Source organism: Rana temporaria, chromosome 1 (genome assembly GCF_905171775.1).
Source record: "Rana temporaria chromosome 1, aRanTem1.1, whole genome shotgun sequence".
Taxonomy (NCBI): domain Eukaryota; kingdom Metazoa; phylum Chordata; class Amphibia; order Anura; family Ranidae; genus Rana; species Rana temporaria.
This window is the reverse complement of record NC_053489.1, coordinates 215031602-215058569: the sequence shown is the minus strand read 5'-3', so window position 1 is coordinate 215058569 and position 26968 is coordinate 215031602. Positions and strand designations below refer to the sequence as shown.

Genomic DNA, 26968 nt, shown 5'->3' with positions numbered 1-26968 from the left:
AAAAAAAAATAAAACATTTTTTTTTTTTTTTTAACACAACAGAAGCGCAATAGACCAGTGTGAAGACATACATAGAATTTAATGGGATGCATTTTTTCTTGAGCTTTTCTTGTGCTAAAAAGGTGGCAATAATGGCCGACAATAACTGCATATTCATTTAAATTCATGATATTAATTAAAATGTTGAATATAAACACAATTATTTTCGGTTTCAGTTTCGGCCAAGTGCATCCTTTTAAAATAAATAGTACTGAACAGCACTGTGGTTCACACATTACTGCAAGCTCCAGTAAAAAACACATGATGCTGCAACACATGTATGCGAATAGAGACAGAGTCACTGATCCATAAAAGGAATGCAGATTAGACAATCTGACGTCACTTGCTACATACTTGAGTCAGTGACTCAAGGTACTGAAATTAGACAACCAGCAGACCAGCCAGGAAAAGTAGCATTTCCAAAAGGCTGGCAATGGTAGCCAAGCTCAGATCTGCAAGGTACTACTACTGTATGCTCCAGGCTGTTCATCTGAATAGGTCCCCAAACCAGAACAAACACATAGCCACTGATGTCTGAACGCTCAACCTGCATTTCCAGGTAACAGTCACTGAAGGAAACCTACACAAAGAAATAAAAAATACAGGGAAGCCATGTTTTACTATCTCCTGACTGTGCAGCAAGCCTTCTGGCTGACGTTGACCTGGATACTTCCAAATTCATCAGCTAAAGTTACAACTCCTAATCTTGTCTCCTCAAATTACTTTTCCACTTTTTATAATTCTGTATTTTGATGTATCTTCCTAGCCTAACTTATTTTTAAATCATGCCAGATTTCATTGGTTATTTCAAAAAATACGAATCCCAATGAACATGTACAAATTCCATGGCCTTACCCTAAAGTGTTACTAAACGCACAACAGTAAAATCAGTCTGTATATGCAGTAAAGCATGCTTGTTATACTCACTGTGGAACCTAAGGGGTTAATCCTCTGCATTGTGTAAAAAGGCTGTATTGATCCTGTCTTCTCTGATCCTCCCCTTCTTTTACTGTCCCCAATCCTTCTGATAGTTCAGAGCTTTGGGGGCACTCTGCACATGCTCAGTTTCGTGTGTATTGCTAGAGGATGGGTTTTTTTGGGGGGGGGGGGGTGCATGTGATCAGCACAGGGCCAATCAGCACTGTCCAGAGGGTCAGTCAGAGTTGAATGAAGTCTCCTCCTACAAGCTTTAACCAGTGGTCGGCCGGACACTGATAGAAGTCACAAGGCTGCTATATACTGCTGATGAGAAAAGGTATTTAGCAGTTTATATTAACTAAAGTTATTGCATTTCCATGTTCTGTGTACTGTGGGAGACCAGATGTAGTGAATACAAGGTCCTGGGTTTAGCAACACTTATCTATGGCGCTACAGCTGGTAAAGGGTTTTAAAGAGGAACTGAACTCTGGAGAGGGACCAGAAAAAAAGGCCGGAAGAGGGCAAAGGATTTGTGAAAAGTATTGCCTATGGTGTCTCTGCAGCTGATCTTTTCCCCATTACTGACTTATGCCTTGTTCTGCATTAGATCTCTGTGTGAAGGTGGCCACATGGAAGAGGCAGGGCTTTTGCTTTCTCGTGTCAAATCTCACTCCAAATTTTCTAAGACTAGCAGTCAAAGGCAATAGTGCCTTAGATCAGTGTTTCTCAACCTTTTTTTAGTCAAGGCACCCTTTTAAGGCCCTTTTCACACTACAAAATAAATCCGTTTTAATAATCCGTATTAAAATCCGTCAGATAATGTTAAAAAAACGGAAGTTATACGTCCTTTATAACATATCATTAAAGTCTATGGGATTTTTTAATGTTCCGTAAAGATCCGTAATAGTCCGTTATAACGTACGGACGTTAGTTATTGCGGAATATGCGACGGGTCTTGCACTAATTTTTTTTCCGTTGCAAGTAACGGATATATTAACGTCCGTTATATTTTAACATTGAAGTCTATGGCGCACAGACGTTAGTAAATGTCTCCGTAAATGTCCGTTATGTTAACGGACGTTAATTTTACTGAGCATGCTCAGTAAAGACTTCTGGAGCTGGACTTCAAGAAAGGGTGAAATGGTTTTTATTAACGGACGTTAGAAAGGAATGATATAACGGATGTATACGGATATATACAGATAAACATTATCCGTTTTCAATAAAGGAAGAATGGTAAAATATTTATCCGTATGTATCCGTTATTAAATCCGTTAATAAACGTCCGTTAATAGGTGTAATAACAGTAGTAACGGATATTATAAAACATACAATCCATAGTGTGAAAGAAGCCTAAAATGGACAAGGCATCCCATTCGAAAATGTAAACACACTAAACTAAGAGTTTTACATATTGCAGCAGCATCCACACACTTAGGGCAACATTAGAGGTACAGTAATTTATTCCTACAAAGCAAATACATCTGTGCACACCGATACCGACTTGTAATCCAGTGTTGCTCGTCTCCCTCAGCTTCTCTCCCTTACTCAGCCAATTTGACCCTATTGCTTATGGAGAGGGGCAAACATGGAAAACAAGGATGCTATGCAGGTTCCCGAGGTCCCCCTTATCAACTGATGTCATTGGTTGATAGGAGACCAGCAGCTTGAAGGGTGCACAGTGTGGCTTTGTGTAACTAAACGGCAGGCTTTGTCCACCCGCTGGCTTGTATACAATTTATGGGGAATTTTTAGGTATTTTGCCAAGGCACCCCTGAAGAAATCTGAAAGCACCCTGGTTGAAAGGCTGCCTTGGATCTTGCACAGTAGATATACAGCTATTGGTATATAAGCACAGGAGTGCCCAAGCATGCTTACATACCACAAAGTGCATTGTTATTTTCTAAAGAAATTACCCAAAACTGGAAGACCGGGGTGCCCCTTCTTGTCCAAGTATTTAGGGTAAAGTAGGACCAGCCATGCACAGTGCAGAGACTTGCAGTCTTAGGGCCCATGCACACCAGTAAATGTGCGTTTTTTGCATGTATATGCATTCACTTCGGTCTTTCTTCTTTGGGCTTTTATGTGCACTGCAGCATATTTTCATTCCTTTTACATGCATTTCTGTGTATTTGCAGTGCAGAAAAATGCAGCATGCTGTACTTTATTCACTGCATTAGTGTGAACTATGCCCATAGGAGAACTTTTGGACTGTCTATACAGTTGAGTGCAGTCAAAAATGCATCCCACTGCATCTTAAGCCTCGTACACAAGGGCCAAACGCCAGGTGACGACTGGCGTTAAATTAAAAACGCCTGACTTTCGGCCCATGTCTATGGCAGCGGATCCGACAGAAGCCAGACGAGTATGCTGGAAAGCCAGCAGCCAACCGAGTCCCGATTAGCTCTCTCGGCCAATGGCTGAGAGTGCAGACCGGAGTATTCTGGCAGGGGAAGGGGGGGTGTCCCCTTGTCAGAACACAACAGCTCAGTAGGGGGAGATCTCTGTACCAACATCAGACCAGTGGTAAAGCAGATCCAACCGAAGCTAACAGGAGTTTTTTTTTTCCATTCAACCCGCTGGATTAAATGAAAAAAATAAAAATAAATATATAATAACTCAGTGTGTACAAGGCTTTATATGAATGGGCCCTGAAGGTGTTTTACTTACATTAAGCCAAGTAACACAGAACAACAACATATAGAAACAATAAAAAAAAAAAACTGAAGTACAGAAGATTGCAGTGCCTTGAAAAAGAATTCATACCCCCTTGAAATTTTCCAAATTTTGTTACAACCAAAAACGTAAAATATATTTTATTGGGATTTTTTTATTTATTTTTTATGTAATCTATTTGAATTTATTTTATGTATCATACAAAAAGACATAAAAATACAAAAAATTTACAGAAAGAATCCTCGGTGTCATACACATTGCTCAATTGATTATTAGAAAAAGGAGGGGAAAATGGGGCAAAGGGAACATCGTAATCCAACCATATATGAAAACAAACATCAAAGTGTCATCCTTGAATTCCCCCTCCTCCCGACATGATGCCAAGGATGACTCAGACCCCCAAACGTGGATAAGAAACTGGGGAGAAGCAAGGAGGTAGAAGGATACAAAACAAAACCCAATAAAGTAAACAAAACATATTAAGGCAGCATTCCATGAACAACTCAAGCCCATACCAAGTATATGGGTATAGTGGCCAGTCTGTTTAATTTAAGGTTAGAGAGCCTCCACATTCCCAACCCCATCAACAGGAGGGGTTGCTACGTGTGGAGACCCCCGAGAGAGCACAGTGTGACTTTACTAGTATAGTGTATCCAAGTGGCCCATACACTATAAAAATTGTCATAGCAGACGTTAAACTTCGCCAGGCATTCCTCTGCAGTCATATTATTCACAGAGGTAACCTATTCAGCACGTGTAGGAATTTGTGGTCTCTTCCAATATATCAGAATTCACCTTCTGACCATGTTGAGTAAGTGAGGCAATATGGACTTGTGATATTGGCCGAGAGGAATGGTAGGGATGTGGAGCAAAGATTCCTACAGGGAATCAGGGATCTCAATGTCCAGATTGGCCTTAATCTGAGATCATATATCTAGCCAGAAGTGCTGTATTTTAGGGCACTCCCACCAAATGAGAAGGAATGAGCCCCTGAGGCCGCATTCCCTCCAGCAAGTGTCGGATACAGATGGGTATATTTTATTGGAATTTTATCTGATAGACCAACACAAAGTGGCATATAATTGTGAAGTGGAAGGAAAATAATAAATGTTTTTCAAATTTTTTGACAAATAAATGTGAAAAGTATGACATGCATTTGTTTCCTCCTCCATAACACTCCGATCAGCGCTCTCTGCCATTGGCTGAGAGCTTTGATCAGAAGTTGACTGGCTGTGGTTTTCCAGCACGCACATCCGACAGAAGTGACAGACCGTCATACACACCAGCCGCATGTCGGCCGTTGAACAGTGCACCTTGAGATGTTCAAAGCTTGGGATATTTTTTCCATGTTTTATAACCTAACCCTGCATTAAACTTTTCCACAACTTTATCCCTAACCTGTCTGGTGTGTTCCCGTGGCCTTCATGACGCCGTTCACCAACAAACCTCTGAGGGCTTCACAGAACAGCTGTATTTACACAGAGATTAAATTACACACAGGTGGACTCTATTTACTAATTAGGTGACTTCTGAAGGCAATTGGTTCCACTAGATTTTAGTTGGGGGTATGAGAGTACAGTGGGCTGAATACAAATGCACATCACACTTTTCAGATATTTATGTGTAAAAAAATTGAACCATTTATCTTTTTCCTTTAACTAATTATGTGCCATTTTGTGTTGGTCCATCACATAAAATCTCAATAATATAAAATTTACATTTTGGTTGTAACATGACAAAATGTGGAATATTTCAAGGGGTATGAATACTTTTTCAAGGCACTGTATATAAAACTGCACAGGCGATTAACCCAAGACTTCCCCATTTCTTAGGCTGCATTCACACCTTAGCGCGGCGTTTTGTACCGCGATTTGCCACGACAAATTGCGGCGTTTTGTACCGCGATTTGCCGCGACAAAACGCAGCGTTTTTAACCGCGTTTTTTTATTAACAGGTCATTGTCGGCTATGCCGAACGCCGAAGGCGCCTGAATACGCGCAACAAAAAAGGGTCCGGGACTTGTCGCGCTTCAGGCGTTTTGTCGCTCAGGTGTGAATGGAGCCTTAAAGTGCAAAAAGTCCTACTGATGGTCTCGCTAGCTCAATAATACAAATCTGTAAATATTTATTAGTGGCACTCATAGAAAGGAGATCATTTTACGTTTACTGGTCCTGTAACAGTTCTGTATATCAGCAGCATCAAGTTCCAAAGCCTGTCTTTTTAAGACACTAAAATATCAGTGCACTTTTGATTAATTGAAAAGGCCATTCATCTGAAGGACTACAATGTTCAACTACAGCCAAATAGAATGGAAATGTTTTTTTTTTTCAAAACTGAGGAACCATTTTACCCCTTCTATTTCTCACAACAATACGGCTATTCAGCAACTGGCCTGCTAAGCATTGTTCAGATCTGGCAGGCTTTTCCCCAGTGACAACTTGTCATAAGCGATATGCAAGCGGATTACTTTTAGTCCAGACAGATGAATGAAGGACATATGCTGAAAGAATGTTGACCTCCAATCTGCTGTCCCCAGCATAGCGCGGCTCCCACAAACCATAGATCATTGTGTACTGTCCCATTCACAGAAAAAAAAAAAAAAAAAAAAAACAAGACCAAGAAATGTCATAGACCTGCAGAACCCAACTAATCGTATAATTTCTGATGCTACAGAATTATTTTATTTTTATTTAGCGTCATTACAGAATCTAAATTCCAAAAAATCCTGCAACCACAATATGGGCTACCCTCTTAGATGAAAACACACACACGGCAGTATTTATCTAAAAAAAATTAAAATAAAAAAAATTACATTACATTATATATTACAGTGGGGCAAAAAAGTATTTAGTCAGCCACCATTTGTGCAAGTTCTCCCACTTAAAAAGATATGAGAGGCCTGCAATTGTCATCATAGGTATACCTCAACTATGAGACAAAAATGTGGAAACAAATCCAGACAGACAATCACATTGTCTGATTTCGATGAATTTATTTGCAAATTATGGTGGGAAATAAGTATTTGGTCAATATCAAAAGTTCATCTCAATACTTTGTTATATATCCTTTGTTGGCAATGGCAGAGGTCAAACGTTTTCTGTAAGTCTTCACTAGGTTTTCACACACTGTTGCTGGTATGTTGGCCCATTCCTCCATGCAGATCTCCTCTAGAGCAGAGATGTTTTGGGGCTGTCGCTGGTTAACACAGACTTTCAACTTCCTCCAAAGGTTTTCTATGAGGTTGAGATCTGGAGACTGGCTAGGCCACTCCAGGACTCCTTCGTTGCCCGGGCGGTGTGTTTGGGATCATTGTCATGCTGAAAGACTCAGCCACGTTTCATCTTCAATGCCCTTGCTGATGGGAGGTTTGCACTCAAAATCTCATGCTACATGGCCCCATTCATTCTTTCATGTACACGGATCATTGTCCTGTTCCCTTTGCAGAGAAACAGCCCCAAAGCATGGTGTTCCCACCCCCATGCTTCACAGTAGGTATGGTGTTCTTTGGTTGAAACTCTGCATTCTTATTCCTCCAAACACGACAAGTTGTGTTTCTACCAAACAGTTCTACTTTGGTTTCATCTGATCATATGACATTCTCCCAATCCTTTTCTGGATCATACAAATGCTCTCTAGCAAACCTCAGACGGACCCGGACATGAACTGGCTTAAGCAGGGGGACACGTCTGGTACTGCAGGATCGGAGTCCCTGGCGGCATAGTGTGTTACTGATGGTAGCCTTTGTTACATTGGTCCCAGCTCTCTGCATGTCATTCATTCACTAGGTCCCCCCGTGTGGTTCTGGAATTTTTGCTCACTGTTTTTGTGATCATTTTGACCCCACAAAGTGAGATCTTGTGTGGAGCCCCAGATCAAGGGAGATTATCAGTGGTCTTGTATGTCTTCCATTTTTTAATTATTGCTCCCACAGTTGATTTCTTCACACCAAGCTGCTTGCCTATTGCAGATTCAGTCTTCCCAGCCTGGTGCAGGTCTACAATTTTGTTTCTGGTATCCTTCGACAGCTCTTTGGTCTTCACTATAGTGGAGTTTGGAGTGTGACTGTTTGAGGTTGTGGACAGGTGTCTTTTATACTGATAACAAGTTCAAACAGGTGCCATTAATACAGGTAATGAGTGGAGGGACAGAGGAGCTTCTTAACCACTTAAAGCGGTGGTTCCCTCTAAAACTAATTTCTAACAATAGATTCGTAAGACCCGTTACACTGCGGGTAGGCTGGCTTTTTTTTTTTTTTTTCGTACATACCGAGATCTCCCCGTCTCGTCCCTTGGCGGTGGGCGTTCCTAGTTGATTGACGTTCCTCGGACGGGCGCGTACGTGACGTCACGACTTTCCGAAAGAAGCCGAACGTCGCTGCGCATGCGCCGTATAGAGTCGGCTCTATACGGCGCATGCGCAGCGACGTTCGGCTTCTTTCGGAAAGTCGTGACGTCACGTACGTGCCCGTCCGAGGAACGTCAATCAACTAGGAACGCCCACCAACAAGGGACGAGACGGGGAGATCTCGGTATGTACTAAAAAAAAAAAGCCAGCCTACCCGCAGTGTAACGGGTCTTACGAATCTATTGTTAGCAATGTGTTTTAGGGGGAACCACCCCTTTAAAGACCTTAGGTGTTTTCAGATTTGGTGTTTGCAAGACTAAAACATTTTTTTCTGCTAGAAAATTACTTAAAACCCCCAAACATTATATATATTTTTTTTCTAACACCCTAGAGAATAAAATAGTGGTCATTGCAATACTTTTTGTCACACCGTATTTGCGCAGCGGTCTTACAAGCGCACTTTTTTTTTAAAAAAAAAATCACTTTTTTGAATAAAAAAATAAGACAATAAATTTGGCCAAATTTTTGTATATATTGTGAAAGATAATGTTACGCTGAGTAAAATGATACCCAACATGTCACGCTTAAAAATTGCGCCCGCTCGTGGCATGGCGTCAAACTTATACCCTTAAAAATCGATAGGCGACGTTTAAAAAATTCTATAGGTTGCATTTTTTGAGTTACAGAGGAGGTCTAGGGCTAGAATTATTGCTCTCGCTCTAACGATCGCGGCGATATCTCACTTGTGTGATTTGAACACTGATTTCATATGCAGGCGCTACTCGCGTATGCGTTCGCTTCTGCACGCTCGTCGGGACGCTTTAAAAAAAACATTTTTTGGTTTTCTTATTTATTTTTATTTTGTTTTTTGGGTTTTTTTCAGTGTAAAAAGTAACTATTTGATCACTTTTATTCCTATTATAAGGAATGTAAACATCCCTTGTAATAGAAAAAAGCATGACAGGTCCTCTTAAATATGAGATCTGGGGTCAAAAAGATATTTAGACTAAAATGCAAGAAAATAATTTAAACAAATTTTTTCAAATGACAAAAAAAAAAAAAATATGTTTCTTTAAGACGCTGGGCGGGACTGACGTTTTGATGTCACTTCCGCCCAGCAGAGCTATGGGCACAGGTGAAGGACATTTTTCCCTCACTCGCACCCCCAGTCAGCTGCCGAACAGACCCGGTCGCCTCCGCCGCTATCGACGTCAACGGTAAGCGGCGGGAGGGGGGGGCCCCCTCTCCCACCACCGATAACGGCGATCTCGCGGCGAAGACCACCGTTATTGTGTACAGGACCCTTAGCACTAAAGATGGATACCTCGGTTGTGGCAGCAGCTGCTGCCGTTACCGAGATATCCATCTTTAAAATTAGGACGTATATATACAGTGCAGGGTCTGGAGGTGGTTAAAGAAGAAGATACAGGTCTGTGAGAGACAGAAATCGTTTGTAGGTGACCAAATACTTATTTTCCACCATAATTTGCAAATAAATTCTTTCCAAATCAGATAATGTGATTGTCTGGATTTGTTTCCACGTTTTGTCTCTCATAGTTGAGGTATACCTATGAGGACAATTACAGGCCTCTCTCATCTTTTAAAGTGGGAGAACTTGCACAATTGGTGGCTGACTAAATACTTTTTTGCCCCACTGTGTGTGTAATATATATATATTTATAATTTTTATTTATTTTTTATAAACAAAGTGGAGCTAAATGTAAAATAGTCTGAAATGTTGACCATTCACTGGCCCCTATTTGCGAGCAATGCAACAATTGAGCTCTGTACTAGTTCGCTCTCTAGTAATAATCAGTACTGTGGCAAGTTGTTGTTACTACATGCAGTAATGGAAACATGCTGGCAAATCTGGTAGATTAAAAACTTTTCTGTATTATACTGTATGTAGAAAAGGGAATGGTCTGCTCATGAGATTGTTCCACAAGGAGTTGGTGTGGTCCTGAAAGTTTCATAACCAGAAAGAGCCAGACAGGTCCCTTTCACAGCCCATCATTTTCCTTATGAGATTTGCCAGTGGTTGGCAACACACAAAGGAATGTGACTGCTCAGTAACCACTACTGATGATTTCATTACCGCTTATGGAACTCCTGATTATAGCCACCAATATTACATTTGAAAGGAAGTTATTTTTCTCGAACATACCGACCTATACTAGTTATGTGTGTAAATTATCCTCTCTGAACAAGGCGATTCAGTTTAGGAAACATTATTGCAATGTGGTAATATATAATGGTTCAATATCCACATACGGATTACTCTTGCAGTCACAAAACAAAAGACAAACTGTAAACTTACCCTGCTAGTAGGTCGCCATCCTACTCTGACCAAGGGCCGAAGTGCAGCAAATGGTAAGAGGTAATAAAGGATCGTGAGAGGCCAAGAACGCAGCTTCAGGGCAGACCTAGACATACAGGTCAGCTGCCCTAACCTCCGTCTGAGAGCCAGCTGAGGGAACTGCAACCTGCAAATCAGACACAATTATGAAAAGATCCTGGCACATACCCAGTCTGAGCACTACACCACTGGCACTATGGAAGCAACTTTGCAGTGCCCAACAGGTGTAATCCATTGCGACTTTCTACAGGACAGGCCTGCTGGAGGACGTTTAGAACACTACAGTTTGCCTAACTATTCAGAGCCTTATGCCTTTATTTCCTAGAAAGAGGGTATACCACATACAATCAAAAGGACCACAAGACAAACTTACATGATGAACACAAATCCAGCTAATTAAAAAAAACAAAGTTGCCGACCAGAAGAGATCATTAATGTTTCATAAAACAGGTTCCATTAAAGTTTTAAGGGCTGGGCCAACCTCACCAGACACAGATAAGCACCTTCTTAACCTATCACGATTATCCAGATACAAATCAGATTTTCAGTACTGTCTGCAAGGGTCCAGCTGACCAAAGCACAAAGAGTACAGCCAGATCAATTGCAAGAAGCACAATGTAAAAATACTACAGAGACTAATCATCCATTCCAACAGCAATTTTGCAAATAATGGCTGAAAAAACACAAAAAGTATGCCGTGCTGAGATCAAAGTATCAATAAAAAATACAAAGCAACTTACATTAAGTGGAATGCTGAGATATTCAGCTCAAGATCTTTTTCACTGATGTCAAGCAGGAGATGAGGTACCCAGGAGCCAGAGCCGCCTCTCACACTCCCCCTTCAATGCAGACAGCCATGGACCAATCCCTGCTTTTCTGCCTCTTTCCCCATCCATCCCTTCCAGTGACACATTCCTTTCAGGCCTGGTGCCTCTTTCACGCTGCAAATGCTGAGCAAGCTGCTTTTCTGCCCGACAGACCACGCAGTAGCATCATTCTCTCCCCCACCCCTCACTCCACTGAATACATAAGGAGCTTTTGCCTAATTAGGCCAAACAAAAGCTTAGCCATTGCTCTCCCTGTCCTTTCCTCATTTTGGCTGACCTGCAATCGGAAGGTACCTGAAGCGTGCCCGTCTGCTTGTAGAACTGTCAGGTTTTGCTGGTTCTGCTGGGTCTGTTTGCTCTTCCCTGGCACTGTTATTGGCACTGGCTGCTCGTGTTCTGCGAACATGAAGCTTCACTTTGCGCAGGTTACATCTGAAGGGAGCAAGGTTGTTTGCAGGCTTCCGGCATTTCACCATCTCCTCGGGTAAAGGTCCGGACCGTGGTGGCCCTTCGGTGACTGGCACATCATCAGGTCCGAGGCTGCCGGTCTTTGCTGCCTCCTAGCCTGGCGGAGGATGTGACGACACAGAATAATACTCGGCAATAAGCAGGTTTCTATCTCTCGCTCCTCCTTCCCTACCTCATCAGCTAGGAGTTCCTCGCCCTTTATCCCTCACAGCATTTAAATATACAGGTCAGCTCTACCACATGATCTATACATGAGAATATGTAAATCACATTTGATATTCACACCCACAGAAATGTCCTTCTGTAGAAGGAAATGCTATATCTATAAACACAACATATGCACGACTTTTAAAAAGCTAAAATATAAAAAAAGGCTCTTTGCATCCTTGGAAATTCTCAACACCTTTTCCAACCCGTTGATGAACATTTCTCTGTTCCAGGAAGCCTAGGTCATTTTATTTATTCTATGCTGGTTTTCCTCCTGACCTGATACCATGATGAAGTGTTAATCCTGGAGTAACAATCCAACTGAGGGATGCATGAGTTAATTGAGGTTTAAGCTCATAATGACTGTCAGATACAACAAAGCGAATACAAACCATTTCCAAAGCTTAGCAAAACTGACATGAACCACCCGCAAAGAGGTTGGAAAGTCCATTTCCGAGATTACCACTTTCAAAGATCATTTTAACATATTCCACAATATGGATAACAATATGGTCACTTACACAATTCTTCATTCATTGCACCGTTTGTGTCCTTTAACTTAAAAAAAATAGTTTTCTGTATACAAACAAAGAAAAAAATTAGGCTCTTCAGATCTTGTCAGTTATTTGCCACCATACTGTATTGCTGTTTGCAGAGGCGGCTCTTTAATTAGGCGGTCGCCTAAGACCTCACAGGGGCCTTGCGGCCACCTAAATTGCCCAATGCATTACCCCAGTTTTGAGGGACAGGGGACCCCAACGTTGCTGTGCTCAGGAGCGGGGCCGGCAGCGTCCCTAACAACAAGTGAATATCAGTGACACCACCCCTTGTGACGTCAATGTCCCAGCATTCCCTTCAGTTAATGACGTCACAAGGGGGTGGGTTCACCAGGTGACAACACCAGGTGGCCCCCGCCGATTAGTTATTAAAGAGCAAGATCTGGGGGCCGCCTTGTTAAAGGGGGCTTCCAGATTTCGATAAGCCCCCTGCCCGCAGACCCCCACAACCACCAGCCAGGGTTGTGGGGAAGAGGCTCTTGTCCTTGAATTATTTTTCCCATCATGGGTGTGAGTGGGGGCCCCATGTCAAGTTTTGCCTAAGGCCTCAAAGCCTAGAGCCGCCCCTGGCTGTTTGTTCAAAAATCTCTCAGGAAGACATTATAAATTCATATTTTAGTTTTCTTCAGTTTCCAAAAACATAGGAATGGCTGCAAACTGGTTACGTAGATCTGAAATCCAACAAGAACTTTGCACTGTCCAGGTAACATGTATAGAGTCCAGAAACATAGAATCAGCTTTCTGATAAAATCTCAGTTCCTTATTAAGGTTCAGACTAGCACATATAGTCTTATAGCAATTCTCCAGGTTCTCCTTTACATGCTAGTAGTGTAAAATGCCTGAAACAAGTTGCAGCATTGTATTCCAATTGTCTGCGTAGAGCAGGGGTGACAAACTCAATTTCATCGTGCACATCAGCATTATGATTGCCCTCAAAAGGGCCGGTTGTATCTGCAAGATTAGATGTCCAGCACATCCCCTACCCTTATATTAGATATCAAGAGCCACCCCACCATCAGAAGTTGAGTCTCCCACTCTTCCCTACATCACAGTTCACCCCCCTTTCCTTACGCTGCTGCTGGGAAGAAGTTGGATGTATTGCTTGAAAGCAGAAAGTACAGGGTCTGGAGGAGGACCAGAGGAGAGCTGGAGCTCTCCGGCAGCTGCAGGAGAGGTGCGAGGGCCACATGAAATGGCCTGGATGGCCAGATTCGGCCCGTGGGCCTTGTGTTTGACACCTGTGGTGTAGAGGGTTCTTTACAGTAAGAGCGGTTAGAATGTGGAGTTCTCTTCCACAGGCAGTGGTTTCAGCAGGAAGCATCGATAATTTAAAAAAAACTATTAGATAAGCACCTGAACGACTGAACATACAGGGATATACAATGCAATACTGACATAAAATCACACATATAGGTTGGACATTATGAACTTGTGTCTTTTTTCAACCTCCCCAACTATGTAACTATTTTTTGTTTGCTTGCCATTTTGGACAGCTACAAAATATATTCCCAAAGTCCCAATTTTTTTATTTTTTTATTAGCTATTCCACCCATTGCAGTTAAGTGTACCACTAATACACTAAAGACCTAAAGCGGTATTGAACCAAAAACCAAATATGTAATATATCGCAGCTTGGAAATCATCAGATGTGGTGGCTGCATTCATTTTCCCTTTTTAGGCTTTTCCCCCCTAGGGATCTGGCCAGCAACACACCTCCTGTACCGTATTAGTAAGCCTCTACTTTGGAAAGAAGGAGCACCGGGCATCATTTGACAGCATTCACATACTTTTTCTTGCCACTGTACTCTAAATATAATATAAGTAGTGGCACACCGATGCATGCTAGCTCATTATGCTTTTTCTTTACAGGTTGTTTTTTGGGCATACAACAGATTTAATAGATGTGTGGTGAGTTTTTTCAAGTTGCAAGCGGCTGCTTAGCTGTATCGGTTGTTATGAGAGGGCCCACATCAGCTCTAAAAAAACAGTACCGGGGTGAGGCCTGCCGCTGCATTGCAGGGCAAACACCCTGCAAATTCGATTGTTCACCGAATGGGGAGAACAGCCAACGGGGAGAATAAACATTCGCTCAACTCTACAAATAATCTGCAGTTCCAGAACAAACAGAGTACACTGAAGCTGGAATAGGGCAAGCATGAATACACTCATTCCAACCACTCCGATTATACAATGGTATAAAAGTAAAAAATAGGAGTGTCAGTAAACAATCCTTTTTTGCAGAGTTAAAGGAAGAAGTTACAAGAAACATAGAACTCAATTACTTATACAGACAGAAATAAAACAGTTGAGACAGCTTTCTAGTACATTAGCCAGTAATAATTGCAATTTCACAGCGAGACTGCTTTTCACAGACATGATGGCTGTAAAGGATTTTTTTTTTTTTTTTTTTTTTTTTTTTTTAACACACACTCTGGCTGCATTCCAGCCATTAAAGAGAAACTGCAGTCTGCCCACATAATTTGGACTAAAAACATTTTTTATATAATATATATATATATATATATATATATATATATATATATATATATATATATATATATATATATATATATATATATATATATATATATATATATATATATATATATATATATATATATATATATATATATATATATATATATATATATATATATATATATATATATATATATATATATATATATATATATATATATATATATATATATATATATATATATATATATATATATATATATATATATATATATATATATATATATATATATATATATATATATATATATATATATATATATATATATATATATATATATATATATATATATATATATATATATATATATATATATATATATATATATATATATATATACACACACACAGACATACTGTGACTTTGTACTTGCTATATGCTGCAGAAATCTCCCTTCACCGAGTCTGGGTGCATCCATTTTAACTGTGGACAGCTGAAGCTGCTGCCTGTTCACTTCCTGGATTTACAAAGACACACAGCAGCACACCTCTAGCTCTGCAGCTCTCATTGGCCCTCTTATTACTCATTCCCCCTTCCTTCCTTCCTGGCAAACTCTCACAAGAGTGAAAGAGAGCTGTGCATGAGGTCATAAGCCTAAGATTTTACCAGACAAGAATCAGGAAGTGGGCTGTAAAAGGTATTTACTGGCAGAAAAAATGTTTTACTATCCAAAAGTTAAAACAAACAAGAGCAGAGGATTTAATAGATGAAAAAAATGACTGAAGTTCCGCATTGAGCCCTGGTTCACACTGGGTACGATTTGGAACGATTTGAGATGCGATTTGACATGTCAAATCGCATCTCAAATCGGCGGCAATTGTCGGCAATGGCACTGTCCTAATCAGTGCGACGTCGCATCTGCGATTTCAAAAAGTAGTTCCTGTACTACTTTTTGCGATTTCGGGCCGCGATTTACATTAAATTGCAGCCGAAATCGCAGCCGCGAAATCGCGGTAAAATCGCGCATTTTACCGCGATTTTGAATTCGCAGCAGTGTGAACCTAGGCCAAGTACTACTATGATAGCTGTGATTGGCCCTGTACCATGTGATCACTGTAACTAAATCACAGAAATGACAGTAGTAAGCAATGGTGTCATGAATACAGCCTTTGACGACTACTGGTAATGCGATCGCTGTGAATGGCCCTGATAACATGTGATGTGACCAATCACAGCGGCCCGGTACCCGGACTAATTAGAAAGCGGTCACAGATCGCGAGGCTGTACACAACCGCATACGTCCTCTCAGAACATGCTTGTCTCAAAGTGGTTAAAGAATATGCGTATAAAACACAACCACTTTTTTAAATGTGCTCAACAAATGATGTGGATGCAGGGATCTCTAACACCGCTGTAATGTATTCTGACACAAAGTTGTCAATGTAATAAAATATTTAAAAGCAGCTTTCAAATCTGGTTAGAAACATGAACTGTATTTGGAAAAACTAGTTTAACCACTTCCCGCCCAATAGTCAATTGACGTCCAGGAAGTTCTGAAATCTTGACTGGACGTCTATTGACGTCCAGCAGGATACCATGCCGGGGCGCGCAGAGCGGCGATCGGTGATGTGGAGTGTCAATCTGACACCCTGCATCTCCGATCTCGGTAAAGAGCCTCCGGCGGAGGCTCTTTACCACGTGATCAGCCGTGTTCAATCACAGCTGATCACGATGTAAACAGGAAGAGCCGTTGATGGGCACTGACTGGCAACATGGGCAGTGACTGGCACAATATGGGATCAACAAGTGATGCCCAGCAATGCCATCAGTGCCACCCCTCAGTGCCCATCCATGCCCAGTGCCCATCCATGCCAGCTATAAGTACCCATAAGTGCCGCCTATGAGTGCCCAGTGCCGCCTATAGGTGCCCATTAGTGCCGCCTATGAGTGCCCATCAGTGCCGCCTATGAGTGCCCGTAATCGAAGAAGAAAATGTACTTATTTACATAATTTTTTTTTTTAACAGAAAATAAAATTAAAAAAACGATTTTTTTCAAAATATTCGTTTTTTTTTTAGTTGTTGCGCAAAAAATAAAACATTTCGCAGAGGTGATCAAATACCACCAAAAGAAATCTCTATTTGTGGGAACAAAATTCTAAAAAAAATTGTTTGGGTACAGTGTAGCATGACGGCGCAATTGTCATTCAAAGTGCGACAGCGCTGAAAGCTGAAAATTGGCTTGGGCAGGAAGGTGCATAAGTGGTTAATGGTACTGTACACTTTTGAATGTTTTTGTTGTTTTAGCTAGGTATTAGTGTAGTTATATTCCCCGTGTTGTTTTCATTACTTTGTAATGATGGGCTCACATGTTATGGCTGCAGTTTGTAGATTTCCCTACATTCATGCATTACTCAACCTAACTTGTCCTATTCACCAGAGGGACAAACAACTTATTGTTCTGGGTCACATACCATCCAGTGCATGCCTAGTCATTTCTCTGTTACATCACAAATGTTTGAGTGCTAAAGCGATTAAATCAACACATCTCTTCCAGCACGGTAGGCTCTGTTAATAGCTCTGAAGAGCAAAAGGGATTGTGTGATATGAAGTTTTCTCACAGAAAGTGTGAGTTCTCACACTAGAGACAGGTCATGCATTAACCTGTGCAGTGCCATGCCGCATGCCTTATGTTTCAAGCAGACAGAAATTCTTGGAATTTATGTTGATTTACTATACCATAGTAAAAAAAAAAAAAAAAAAAATACAGTAAAGAAAGGGGTACAATACAAAAAATAAATAAAAAAATGTACATATCAGAAGCAGTTTTGTAATAACCGTAAATAAGGGTGAAGGGTTTTCCTGACGTACCATTGCCTAAGGTTATAGTAGTATGTATTTGAAGAGTGTGCATCTGATTGAATGACAACAACCTTTTCTTTTTATAGTCAAAAAGATAAAACGTAAATGAACCAACAGCCCTTCCAATGGGAAGGAGAACCACTCAAAATACTGTAAGTGTGATTTTAGGGTCTACAAATGTTTTTTGGTGTAACCAACCAGTGAAAAGTAACCAGTCCTGAACCACGGGCTAGGCCAAAGGCCAATAACTGCAATCAAGGAAAAAAAATTGTTATTACCTTATCAAGAGCATGAAGAATTATACCTGCAGGAACCTGTACAGGACTAATTGCAACGGGGCGAGGCCCGGAGTGTCTAGCCATGGTTGCCATATTTTATAAAATATTTTAGTACTGCCAAATTTGTTGGGGTGGGGTAAATATTTCCTCATCCCCCACACCCAGCAAACATATTACAGGATTTAACTGAACAGTGGTTGGAAAGACTAAAGAAGTTATATCGGTCACAGCTTTCCAGTATCAGAAAAGTTTTGGATAACACCACAACCAATGGATAAGATCTCCATCAGCTACATTTGGGGCATAATGGCGATTCTCTGCTTCCCCACTGTGAAAGTCGGTATGAGGGAGAGACTGAAACATTTGGCATAGACTACCAGCAAAGATCCCATTCCTCACCCAAATCGTGTTCCCATCTATGTCTACATGGTAACCAAGCCGTATCCTGTGTCCTTGTAGAAAGGGTATTATAAATTCCCTTTTTATCCTGTGAGGCTAGAATATTGTTTATTAATGGGTGTTCTGTGAGCTCCAAACTGGAGTGCCACGCCTGAGAAGTGCTGTCATGGCAGTAAAAACTCTTTTTGTAGTTCTAAATGGGACTTTAAAGTGGCTTCATTGTATGGCTGTGAAATATATTGAATACCCAAATTTTCCCAGGATTGGAATCCCTCTAGTTACCCGATTCCGTATAACAAGAATTGTGCCACAGTGGTGTATTTGATAGGAAACCTGTAATACCCAGGGCATGTTTAGTAGAGGTCCAGAGGTTTTTTTTTTAACCACTTCCTTACTGGGCACTTAAACCCCCTTCCTGCCCAGAGGACTTTTTGCGATTCGGCACTGCGTCGCTTTAACTGACAATTGCGCGGTCGTGCGACGTGGCTCCCAAACTAAATTGACGTCATTTTTTTCCCACAAATAGAGCTTTCTTTTGGTGGTATTTGATCACCTCTGCGGTTTTTATTTTTTGCGCTATAAACAAAAATAGAGCGACAATTTTGAAAAAATTTTACTTGTTGCTATAATAGATAGCTCAATTTTTTTTTTATCCTCAGTCTAGGCCGATACGTATTCTACATATTTTTAGTAAAAAAAAAAAAATTAAAAAAAAAAAAAAAAAAAAAAAATCGCAATAAGCGACTGGTTTGCGCAAAAGTTATAGCACCTACAAAATAAGGGACAGAATTTTTTATTATTTTTTTTTACTAGTAATGGCGGCGATCTGCGATTTTTGCGACTGCGACATTATGGCGGACACATCGGACACTTTTGACACCATTCACATTTATACTGCAATCAGTGCTATAAATATGCACTAATTACTGTATAAATGTGACTGGCAGGGAAGGGGTGAGGAAGGGGTTAAATGTATTCCCTATATAGTGTTCTAACTGTGGGGGAAGGGGGGTGACTGGGGGAGGTGACCGATCTGTGTCTCTATGTACAAGGGACACAGATCGGTCTCCTCTCTCCCTGACAGCACCGCTGTCTGTGAGAGCCGGCAATGAGAAATGATCTCATATGTAAACATATGAGATCATCTCTCATTGGCCGCACAGATCGCCTAGCAAACGGCCACTCCGATTGGCCGTTCACGGCGATCTGTGATTGGCTGTGTCCAAAGGGACACGGCCAGCACAGAAGTTCCCCGCTGCGCGCTCGGGAGCGCGCGCGGGGAACGCGCAATTGGGGCGGACGTCAAATGACGGCGCCCCAGAGAAGTAGAACCACCCTACAGCCATATATTGTCGTACGGCCGTTGGGAAGTGGTTAAGTAGAATCGTAATCGGTATCGAGGCAGGGAGATGGGGTAAGCCGGCTCCAAGATGGGAGATAGGGTAGATTGGCAAGTCATGGAATAATAAATTACGAATTGGATATGTCAGGTCCACCTCCCCCCAAATTCTGAGCTTTCAGATTTTTATTGCAGTTAGTGCCCTAGTTGGGTCGTTTTAGCCTAGCGTCCTGGGATGTCAAACTCAATAAATACAGTGGGCCAAACTGAATGGAAAAAATCTTCACGTGGCTACATTGCGTCTCACGAGAACCACATTTACTTAATTCTTGGAAGACTATTGCAAACACCAATAGTCACAATACTCTCTTTTTACACGCTTAGTGAGAGCCCAAATTTCAGCATCAGTCTTGTAGCAGCACGATTTATTGAACATTCAGTGTTCCTTTGTTAGGGCAGCTGCTTCCTCTATAAAAAGAAATGGTCACGGCACTGGCATAATTTACCCTGGTTACCTCAGCACTCATTCCGAACTGAACTGGTTTTGCCAGTGCTTTCAGACACACACAAAAGAGCCTCTTGGGGAAAGGTGGACTATTCAACGATCCTACAAATGCTTCTTTTACAATAGATAGAGATTAAACCTCCGTCCTTCACATCACAAGATGTTTCGGAACGTCTATATTCAGGGGTTTTCATACGAATCAATCACCCCCTCTTAATCAATGGTAAATAAATTCAGCTCAATGAATCCGTTTGCTTGTGCCCAAGCTCCTACGTAGCTATTATTAACTTACAGTGCATCAGGAAAGTATTTACAGCGCTGCACTTTTTCCACATTTTGTTACAGCCTTATTTCAAAATTGATGAAATCGATTCTTTTTCTCAAAAATTCTACAAACAATACCCCAACGTGAAAGATTGTTTGAAATCGTAGCAATTTTTTATTTGTATTTTATAAATCACATGTACAGTCCCTTTGCAAAAGTATTCCCCCCGTCCGCAGAACTTTTTTCAGGAGGGAGGGCATCATTTTAGGGTCACTCATGCCCCGCCCCTTTTCAACTGTTCTTATCATGGCCAGAGACTGCAGACGTAGTACAGTCCCTAGGATAAGTAGAAGTAAATTACAGTCCCTCCAGCTGGACTATCGCTCACTATGGGTTTCCCTGGGGTGACTCTGGTCAGTAGTGTAGCATGTCTGTATCCCGGCAGTGGCTCAGTCTCTCTCTAGTGGTACTGGGTAGCGTAGCTCTCTCTCTGGCTTCCGCCCAGCCAACTCCTCTTTCTTTGTCCTGTAGCACTCACTCCCTCAGCTTTTTTCCAGGCTGCATTTTCTCTCTCTCTCTTGATCGTGCTGTAGCCTCCTCCCTGTGGAAAATGGGGCCACCAATCTTTGGGACTACATGTCCCATGACGCTCTCCTTTCCTAGTCTCATTTGATTGGCCCTCAGTTATGGCCAATGGGGTAGGAATGGAGTGTGCAGGAAGTTGGTCGGGGAACCTAGTAGGAGCGAGTATGGGGAAACTGCTGACAGCCCGCAGCTCACTTTTCTCCTGTCACAGCGCCACCAAGTTCCCTGCTGAACTGAGCAGGGAAAAGAGCCCACAAGTCACACTACACTGATGGGGGGGCTTGACAGCATCTTGATGGTGTCACCCCACTGAGGGGAGCACCTGGGTACGGGCTGTCCGCACCCCCATATGAATTTAACAGTGCCAATACGATCCCTGAATCTGGGGGGGGGGGGGGGACTTGACAGAGACAGACAGAGACAGAACACCCTTCATTTTACCCCCTGAATGCAAAACTTTAAATTTAGCTATATTGAGCCTCAGAAGAACTAACCAACTTATCACAAAAAGATGAAGCTAGTTTATTTTCCATAGTCTCCTGCCATATCCCCATACAGTTTACTTGTATCCATTTCCCTCAAACTATAGCTTGAATTTCCAAAAAAAAAAAAACACCACACACAAACACACAACACACACACACACACACAAACATTCCTTGCAATATAAAACAGTACATCAAGTATAGAAGACCCTACCTCCCAGGTGTGAGCTACTTGTGGGGGAACCTCTATTCCAAGCTTCTCCAATCTATGGAATTTATAACTTTCATACTGTTTGTAGCCTGCATAACCTCCACTTGTTCCCAGAAGCACATACAGAGGTCTGAACTTGACACCCAGAGCAAGAGATGCAGCTTGAAATCTCCTTCCACCTGTACAATAAAAATAAAGTTGTTGGCAAAATAAAATAAAAATGACACTAAAACTATCAACATTCCAGTGAAGGATGTTAACCAATTTTGATACAGAAAGAGGCATTTTAAAGAGAAATTGCTAGATGAAAAAAGCGATGCAAAAGTCTCACCATAGCTTGCAACAATCGGAAAATGTAGGCCAACCCCATACAAAGCGGGATAAATCACTCCTTGGCTTATTATAGAAAATCAACTTTTAGTATGTGCAGCGTTCTATCAAATACCCACTTCTAGTGCTCACCCTATTGTATGGACCTCCAAGTAATATGTTTTACCTCCAATATATCCCACGACCCAGAAAAACCTCAGCAGGCAAGCAAGAGAGACTACATAGTACTCACTGTAGAGCTGCACGATTAATCGTTAAAGGAACATGAGCTCAATTCAACCCCCTCTCACGATGCTAATCAGCTGTTTCCGCAATTCTATGTAAACAGCGCAGAGCCGAGCTGTCAAAAAATAAATTAAAAAAAGCTGACAAATGTTTATCAACATTCCTCAGCGCTGAGATGGGAGGAGATACAATGCATCTCTTGGTTCGTTTAGATGAAAGAAATTAACTTCGGTCGGTAGATGAGGGCAGTTAACCACTAAGCCTAGGTTCACACTGTAGCGATGCAGGAACCAGCGCGATTTCAGCGCCGGTCCCCGCATCGCATCTCTCCTGCAGGCAGTTCACACCGCCCTCTGTAAACCACTGTGGGTATCAATACAATGTTAATGACACCCCCAGATCGGTTCACAGATCCCAGTGCGAACTGTGGATTTGGACAGGAATTGGATCGCATGGGTGAGAACACCCATGTGATCCGATTGCAGTGTGGGAAAAAAAGTCCCTGCACCTTTTTCTTATGCAAATCCAATGGCTGAACTCACACTGCACAGACATCGCATGTATTTGGCACCACAGTGCAGGTGCGAATCACATGCAATGCGGTGTCCAACATCGCTACAGTGTGACATTAGACTCAAAGACCAAACCTTTTTCTAACATTTGTTGCTTCCAAGTTAAAATCCATATTTTTTGCTAGAAAATTACTTAGAATCTCCAAACATTATATATATATATATATATATATATATATATATATATATATATATATATATATATATATATATATATATATTTTAGCAGAGATCCTAGAGAAAAAAGAAATACTCAACAGTAAAGTTAGCCCAATTTTTTTGTATAATGTGAAAGATGATGTTACACCGCGAGAATCGTGAGAGAATCATGATCTTTATTCCAAGAAAAAAAAAAATCGTGATTCTCATTTTATCCAGAATCGTGCAGCTCTAACTCACTGTTTCCAAGATACTATATAAATATGAAAACAAATCTACTCACATGAAGACTAGCAACTGAAAGCACCCGTGATCTTGTGTGCAGAAAGCTGTATAAAGTGTATCTCCATCATGTCTTGCCCCACACATATGTAGTATGCTCACCACAGCATGGACCTCTAAATAATATTAGGTCTACTGGAACTTTAAATGTCTTCCAGGATGGACTCAGGCTCACAGCATCGGTAGGCCTGGTGTGCCCAGCAATCAAAAAACCTCATTGAGTACAAAAACAACTCATATTGCTCAGCACTTTACAAGTTTTATTAAAAGCCAAGTTCACCTTTGGTACATGTTACACCTATACTTCCCCCTCCCTGGTTGCATACAGATTAAAACTCCTAAGGTTTGACCTCATATTATATGGTTTTGGTAAATCTAAAGGCAAAAATCTGCAGAAAATCTAATAGTGTGTATGGGGCCTAAGAATAAGTCCAGCTGAATGGAACTTAAAAGCAGAGCAATAGTCATCATGACTGCAGCGATGCACTGTCCCCGGAGATCCCCACCAGCTGGCTTCCGGGTCTCGATCACGGCCACTGTCATTGGCCGGGCCAAGATGACTTCACTCCTGCGAATGCGCAGGAATTTGTTAGATTCGGCAGTGCCAAAACTGTGTAGCGAGCTGCGTGTACAGGAGCAGACAGGCAGGTAAATAGCTTTAATGTGAAAGAGACAAAGGGGGTTATTTACAAAAGGAAAATCCATTTTGCACTACAAGTCCACTTGGAAATGCAGTCACTGTAGATCTGAGGGGGACATGCAAGGAAAATAAAAAACATAATTTTAGCTTGCACATAATTGGATGATAAAATCAGCAGAGCTTCCCCTCATTTTAGATCTTCCACTCATTTTAGATCTTCCCCTCAGATTTACAGTGACTGCACTTACAAGTGCACTTTCAGTGCATTTGTAGTGCAAAGTAGATTTGCCTTTCGTAAATAACCCATAAAGCATGTCTGTTCAGCATCAAAAGTCCTCTATGTCTACCAATTTTCATTCCTACCCTAAAGTTTAACTTAAAAGCAGAAATAAACCTTCCTATCGTTTACAGCCAAGGATATGGCAATCTTGACCTCCGTTTAATTTGCAGTTGCCATTGTACTGCACATGTCATCAGTTGACACCAGCTTCAAAGAAGAACTAAACCCATCTACGATAAGACCCCATTGATATCCAAGCGTCCTGTGAAAAACAAATGTCACTTTTCACGGTTAATGCCAACCCAAACACAGCCGGTAGGCATGCATACAGACAAGCAGTAAAAGAAAAAAAAAAGAAAAAATGCACAAAGCTATCTGCCCAGAAATGCACAGGAGCTTTACATCTGTCACACGTAGGACGACCTACTCAAATGAATGGGCTGCCCTATGCGTGGAGCATGAAAAAAACGTGCGCAGACGCAGCACAGAAATATGAATGCAGCCAAATAATCAGTAGCCTGATAATCAGTGTGTGGATTATTAGTGCAGTCCCAACAGTGCCCGCCAGTGCTGCCAATCCATGCCTCCTCATTAATGTCACCTACTGACTCGTTTGCAAAACGTTATGATAAACTATGAAAAATTGTTTTTTCAAAAAAATAAAAAATAAATCAAGTCTTTATTAAAGCGGATTTCCAGCCTTTTTATGTTTATTAAAAGTCAGCAGCTACAAAAAGTGTAGCTGCCGACTTTTAATAAACAGACACTTACCCACTCCACGGTCCAGCGATGTGGCCGCCCAGAGTCCTCTCCCCCCCCTCTCCGCCAGCGCCTACATTCACACTGTGGGCACCCGGCCATGACAGCTTTCGGCTTGCTTCACGGCCGGGAAGGCACTGCACATACGTGAGTCGCGCTGCGCTTTAGGAGTGGACAGGTGATCTCCTTGAACCTGTCACGTGTCCCAGGAGATCACCTAGAGCAGGGGTGTCAAACTCAATTTTATCGTGGCCCGCATCAGCATCAAAAGGGCCGGTCGTATCTGTAAGATTAGATGTTCAGCACATCCCCTCCACTTACATTAGATGTTAAGAACCACCCCACCATCAGAAGTTGAGTCCCCCACTTTTCCTTACATCACAGTGCACCCCCCTTTACTTATGCTACTGGGAATAATCTGGATGCATTGCTTGAAAGCAGAAAGTAGGGGTCTTGAGGAGGACCAGAGGAGGGCTGGAGCTCTCCTGCAGCTGCAGAATAGGTGCAAGGGCCACATGAAATGGCCTGGAGGGCCATTTTCGGCCCACGGGCCTTGTGTTTGACACCTGTGACCTAGAGGGAGGGGCCGCCTAAGGCAAGAGGAGTCATCATCTAGGCAGCCCGTAGGTAGAAGTAGGACAGGAAGTCCAACTCCTACTGAAGCCCCCACTCCCCCCCCCCCCAAAAAAAAATTACATGCCAAATGTGGCATGTAAGAGGGTGAGCGGTGCTTAAAGCGGAGGTTCACCCAAAAAAAAAAAATTTTAACATTACATTCAGCCGAGTTGTCAATCACAATCGGCTGTTTATTTTTATTTTATCCCCGTACATACCGTATTTTCACCGCTGCTTCCGGGTATGTTTTCTGCGGGACTGGGCGTTCCCAATTGATTGACAGGCTTCCGACCGTCGCATACTGCGCGTCACGAGTTGCCGAAAGAAGTCAAATGACGATGCGCAGGCGCCGTATAGAGCCGTACCGACAAGGCAACTTGTGACGCGATGTATGCGACGGTCGGAAGCCTGTCAATCAATTGGGAACGCCCAGTCCCGCAGAAGACATACCCAGCGGTGAAAATACGGTATGTACAGGGATAAAATAAAAATAAACAGCCGATTGTGATTGACAACTCGGCTGAATGTAATGTTAACATTTTTTTTTTTTTGGGTGAAAACTGGTGATGGATAGATTTTTTATGTAGAGTGCAGAGGACAGGGGGGTGGGATACAATAAATAAAGAGATGTACATGGGAATATTATAGGAATGTAAAAATGTTGTATAATGCATGTTACTTGAACTGCAATGGATGCCAAATAGGCATATCTATGTATGAAATAGAAAATAAAAATAAAGTGGATTTAAATTAAAAAAAAAAAAAAAAAAAAAAAAAAAAAGGAAGACTTGACCATTTGACTTTAACTCTACGGTGTAACCCCCATTTAGTAGACTAGATAGCCGTATGGACACTTGTGTGACTGGTTGAGGTTTGATGCTTCTTGTGGTTATAAGAAATGTGACAGACCCATTCTATAGACTGGGAGGAAGAGCAATAACTATATAGACAGGTGAGATAGAAAGAAGGATTTATACAAGAAGCACACTCACTGGAATGAAAGCTCCGAAGCTGGTCAGCCTTCAAGATCCTAGAAAAAAAGAAATGAGCATAAGGTTACATTGTATATACAAGCAGGTAGTGAGGACAGCTAGAACATGCTGGGTGTGTCCTCCAGTCAGCACTAGAAGAGAAGAACAGCACGTGTTCCTTTCCTCAGGCTGTATATTATTTCTTTCATATCGGGGAAAATGTTGTACCTGGTCAGCCTGCACTGAAGACTGTACGTCCTCCACATGCACAGCGCCATCTTCCTCCTGTCACCCCTGCACCGGTAATGACTCAGGTAACACAGCCGAGAAGTCAGCC

The 26968-nt window shown here is 41.7% G+C and overlaps 1 protein-coding gene across 3 annotated transcripts in view; it reads right to left on the bottom strand.

The window, feature by feature from the left end:
* PISD (phosphatidylserine decarboxylase) overlaps nucleotides 1-26968 on the bottom strand; it is a 50977-nt gene extending 24009 nt beyond the window's left edge. Inside the window, exons 1-3 of one of the 3 annotated variants that reach the window (XM_040349763.1) lie at nucleotides 26860-26968; nucleotides 26653-26690; nucleotides 21802-21977 (exon numbers count right to left, since the gene is read on the bottom strand). In XM_040349763.1, the coding sequence (XP_040205697.1) occupies nucleotides 21802-21977; nucleotides 26653-26690; nucleotides 26860-26909 (264 nt within the window). In that variant the 5' untranslated portion in view covers nucleotides 26910-26968. Of the gene's footprint in view, nucleotides 1-10294; nucleotides 10461-11073; nucleotides 11177-11454; nucleotides 11764-21801; nucleotides 21978-26652; nucleotides 26691-26859 lie in introns of those variants that run through there. The other 2 variants (XM_040349753.1, XM_040349772.1) reach the window with 2 other exon arrangements.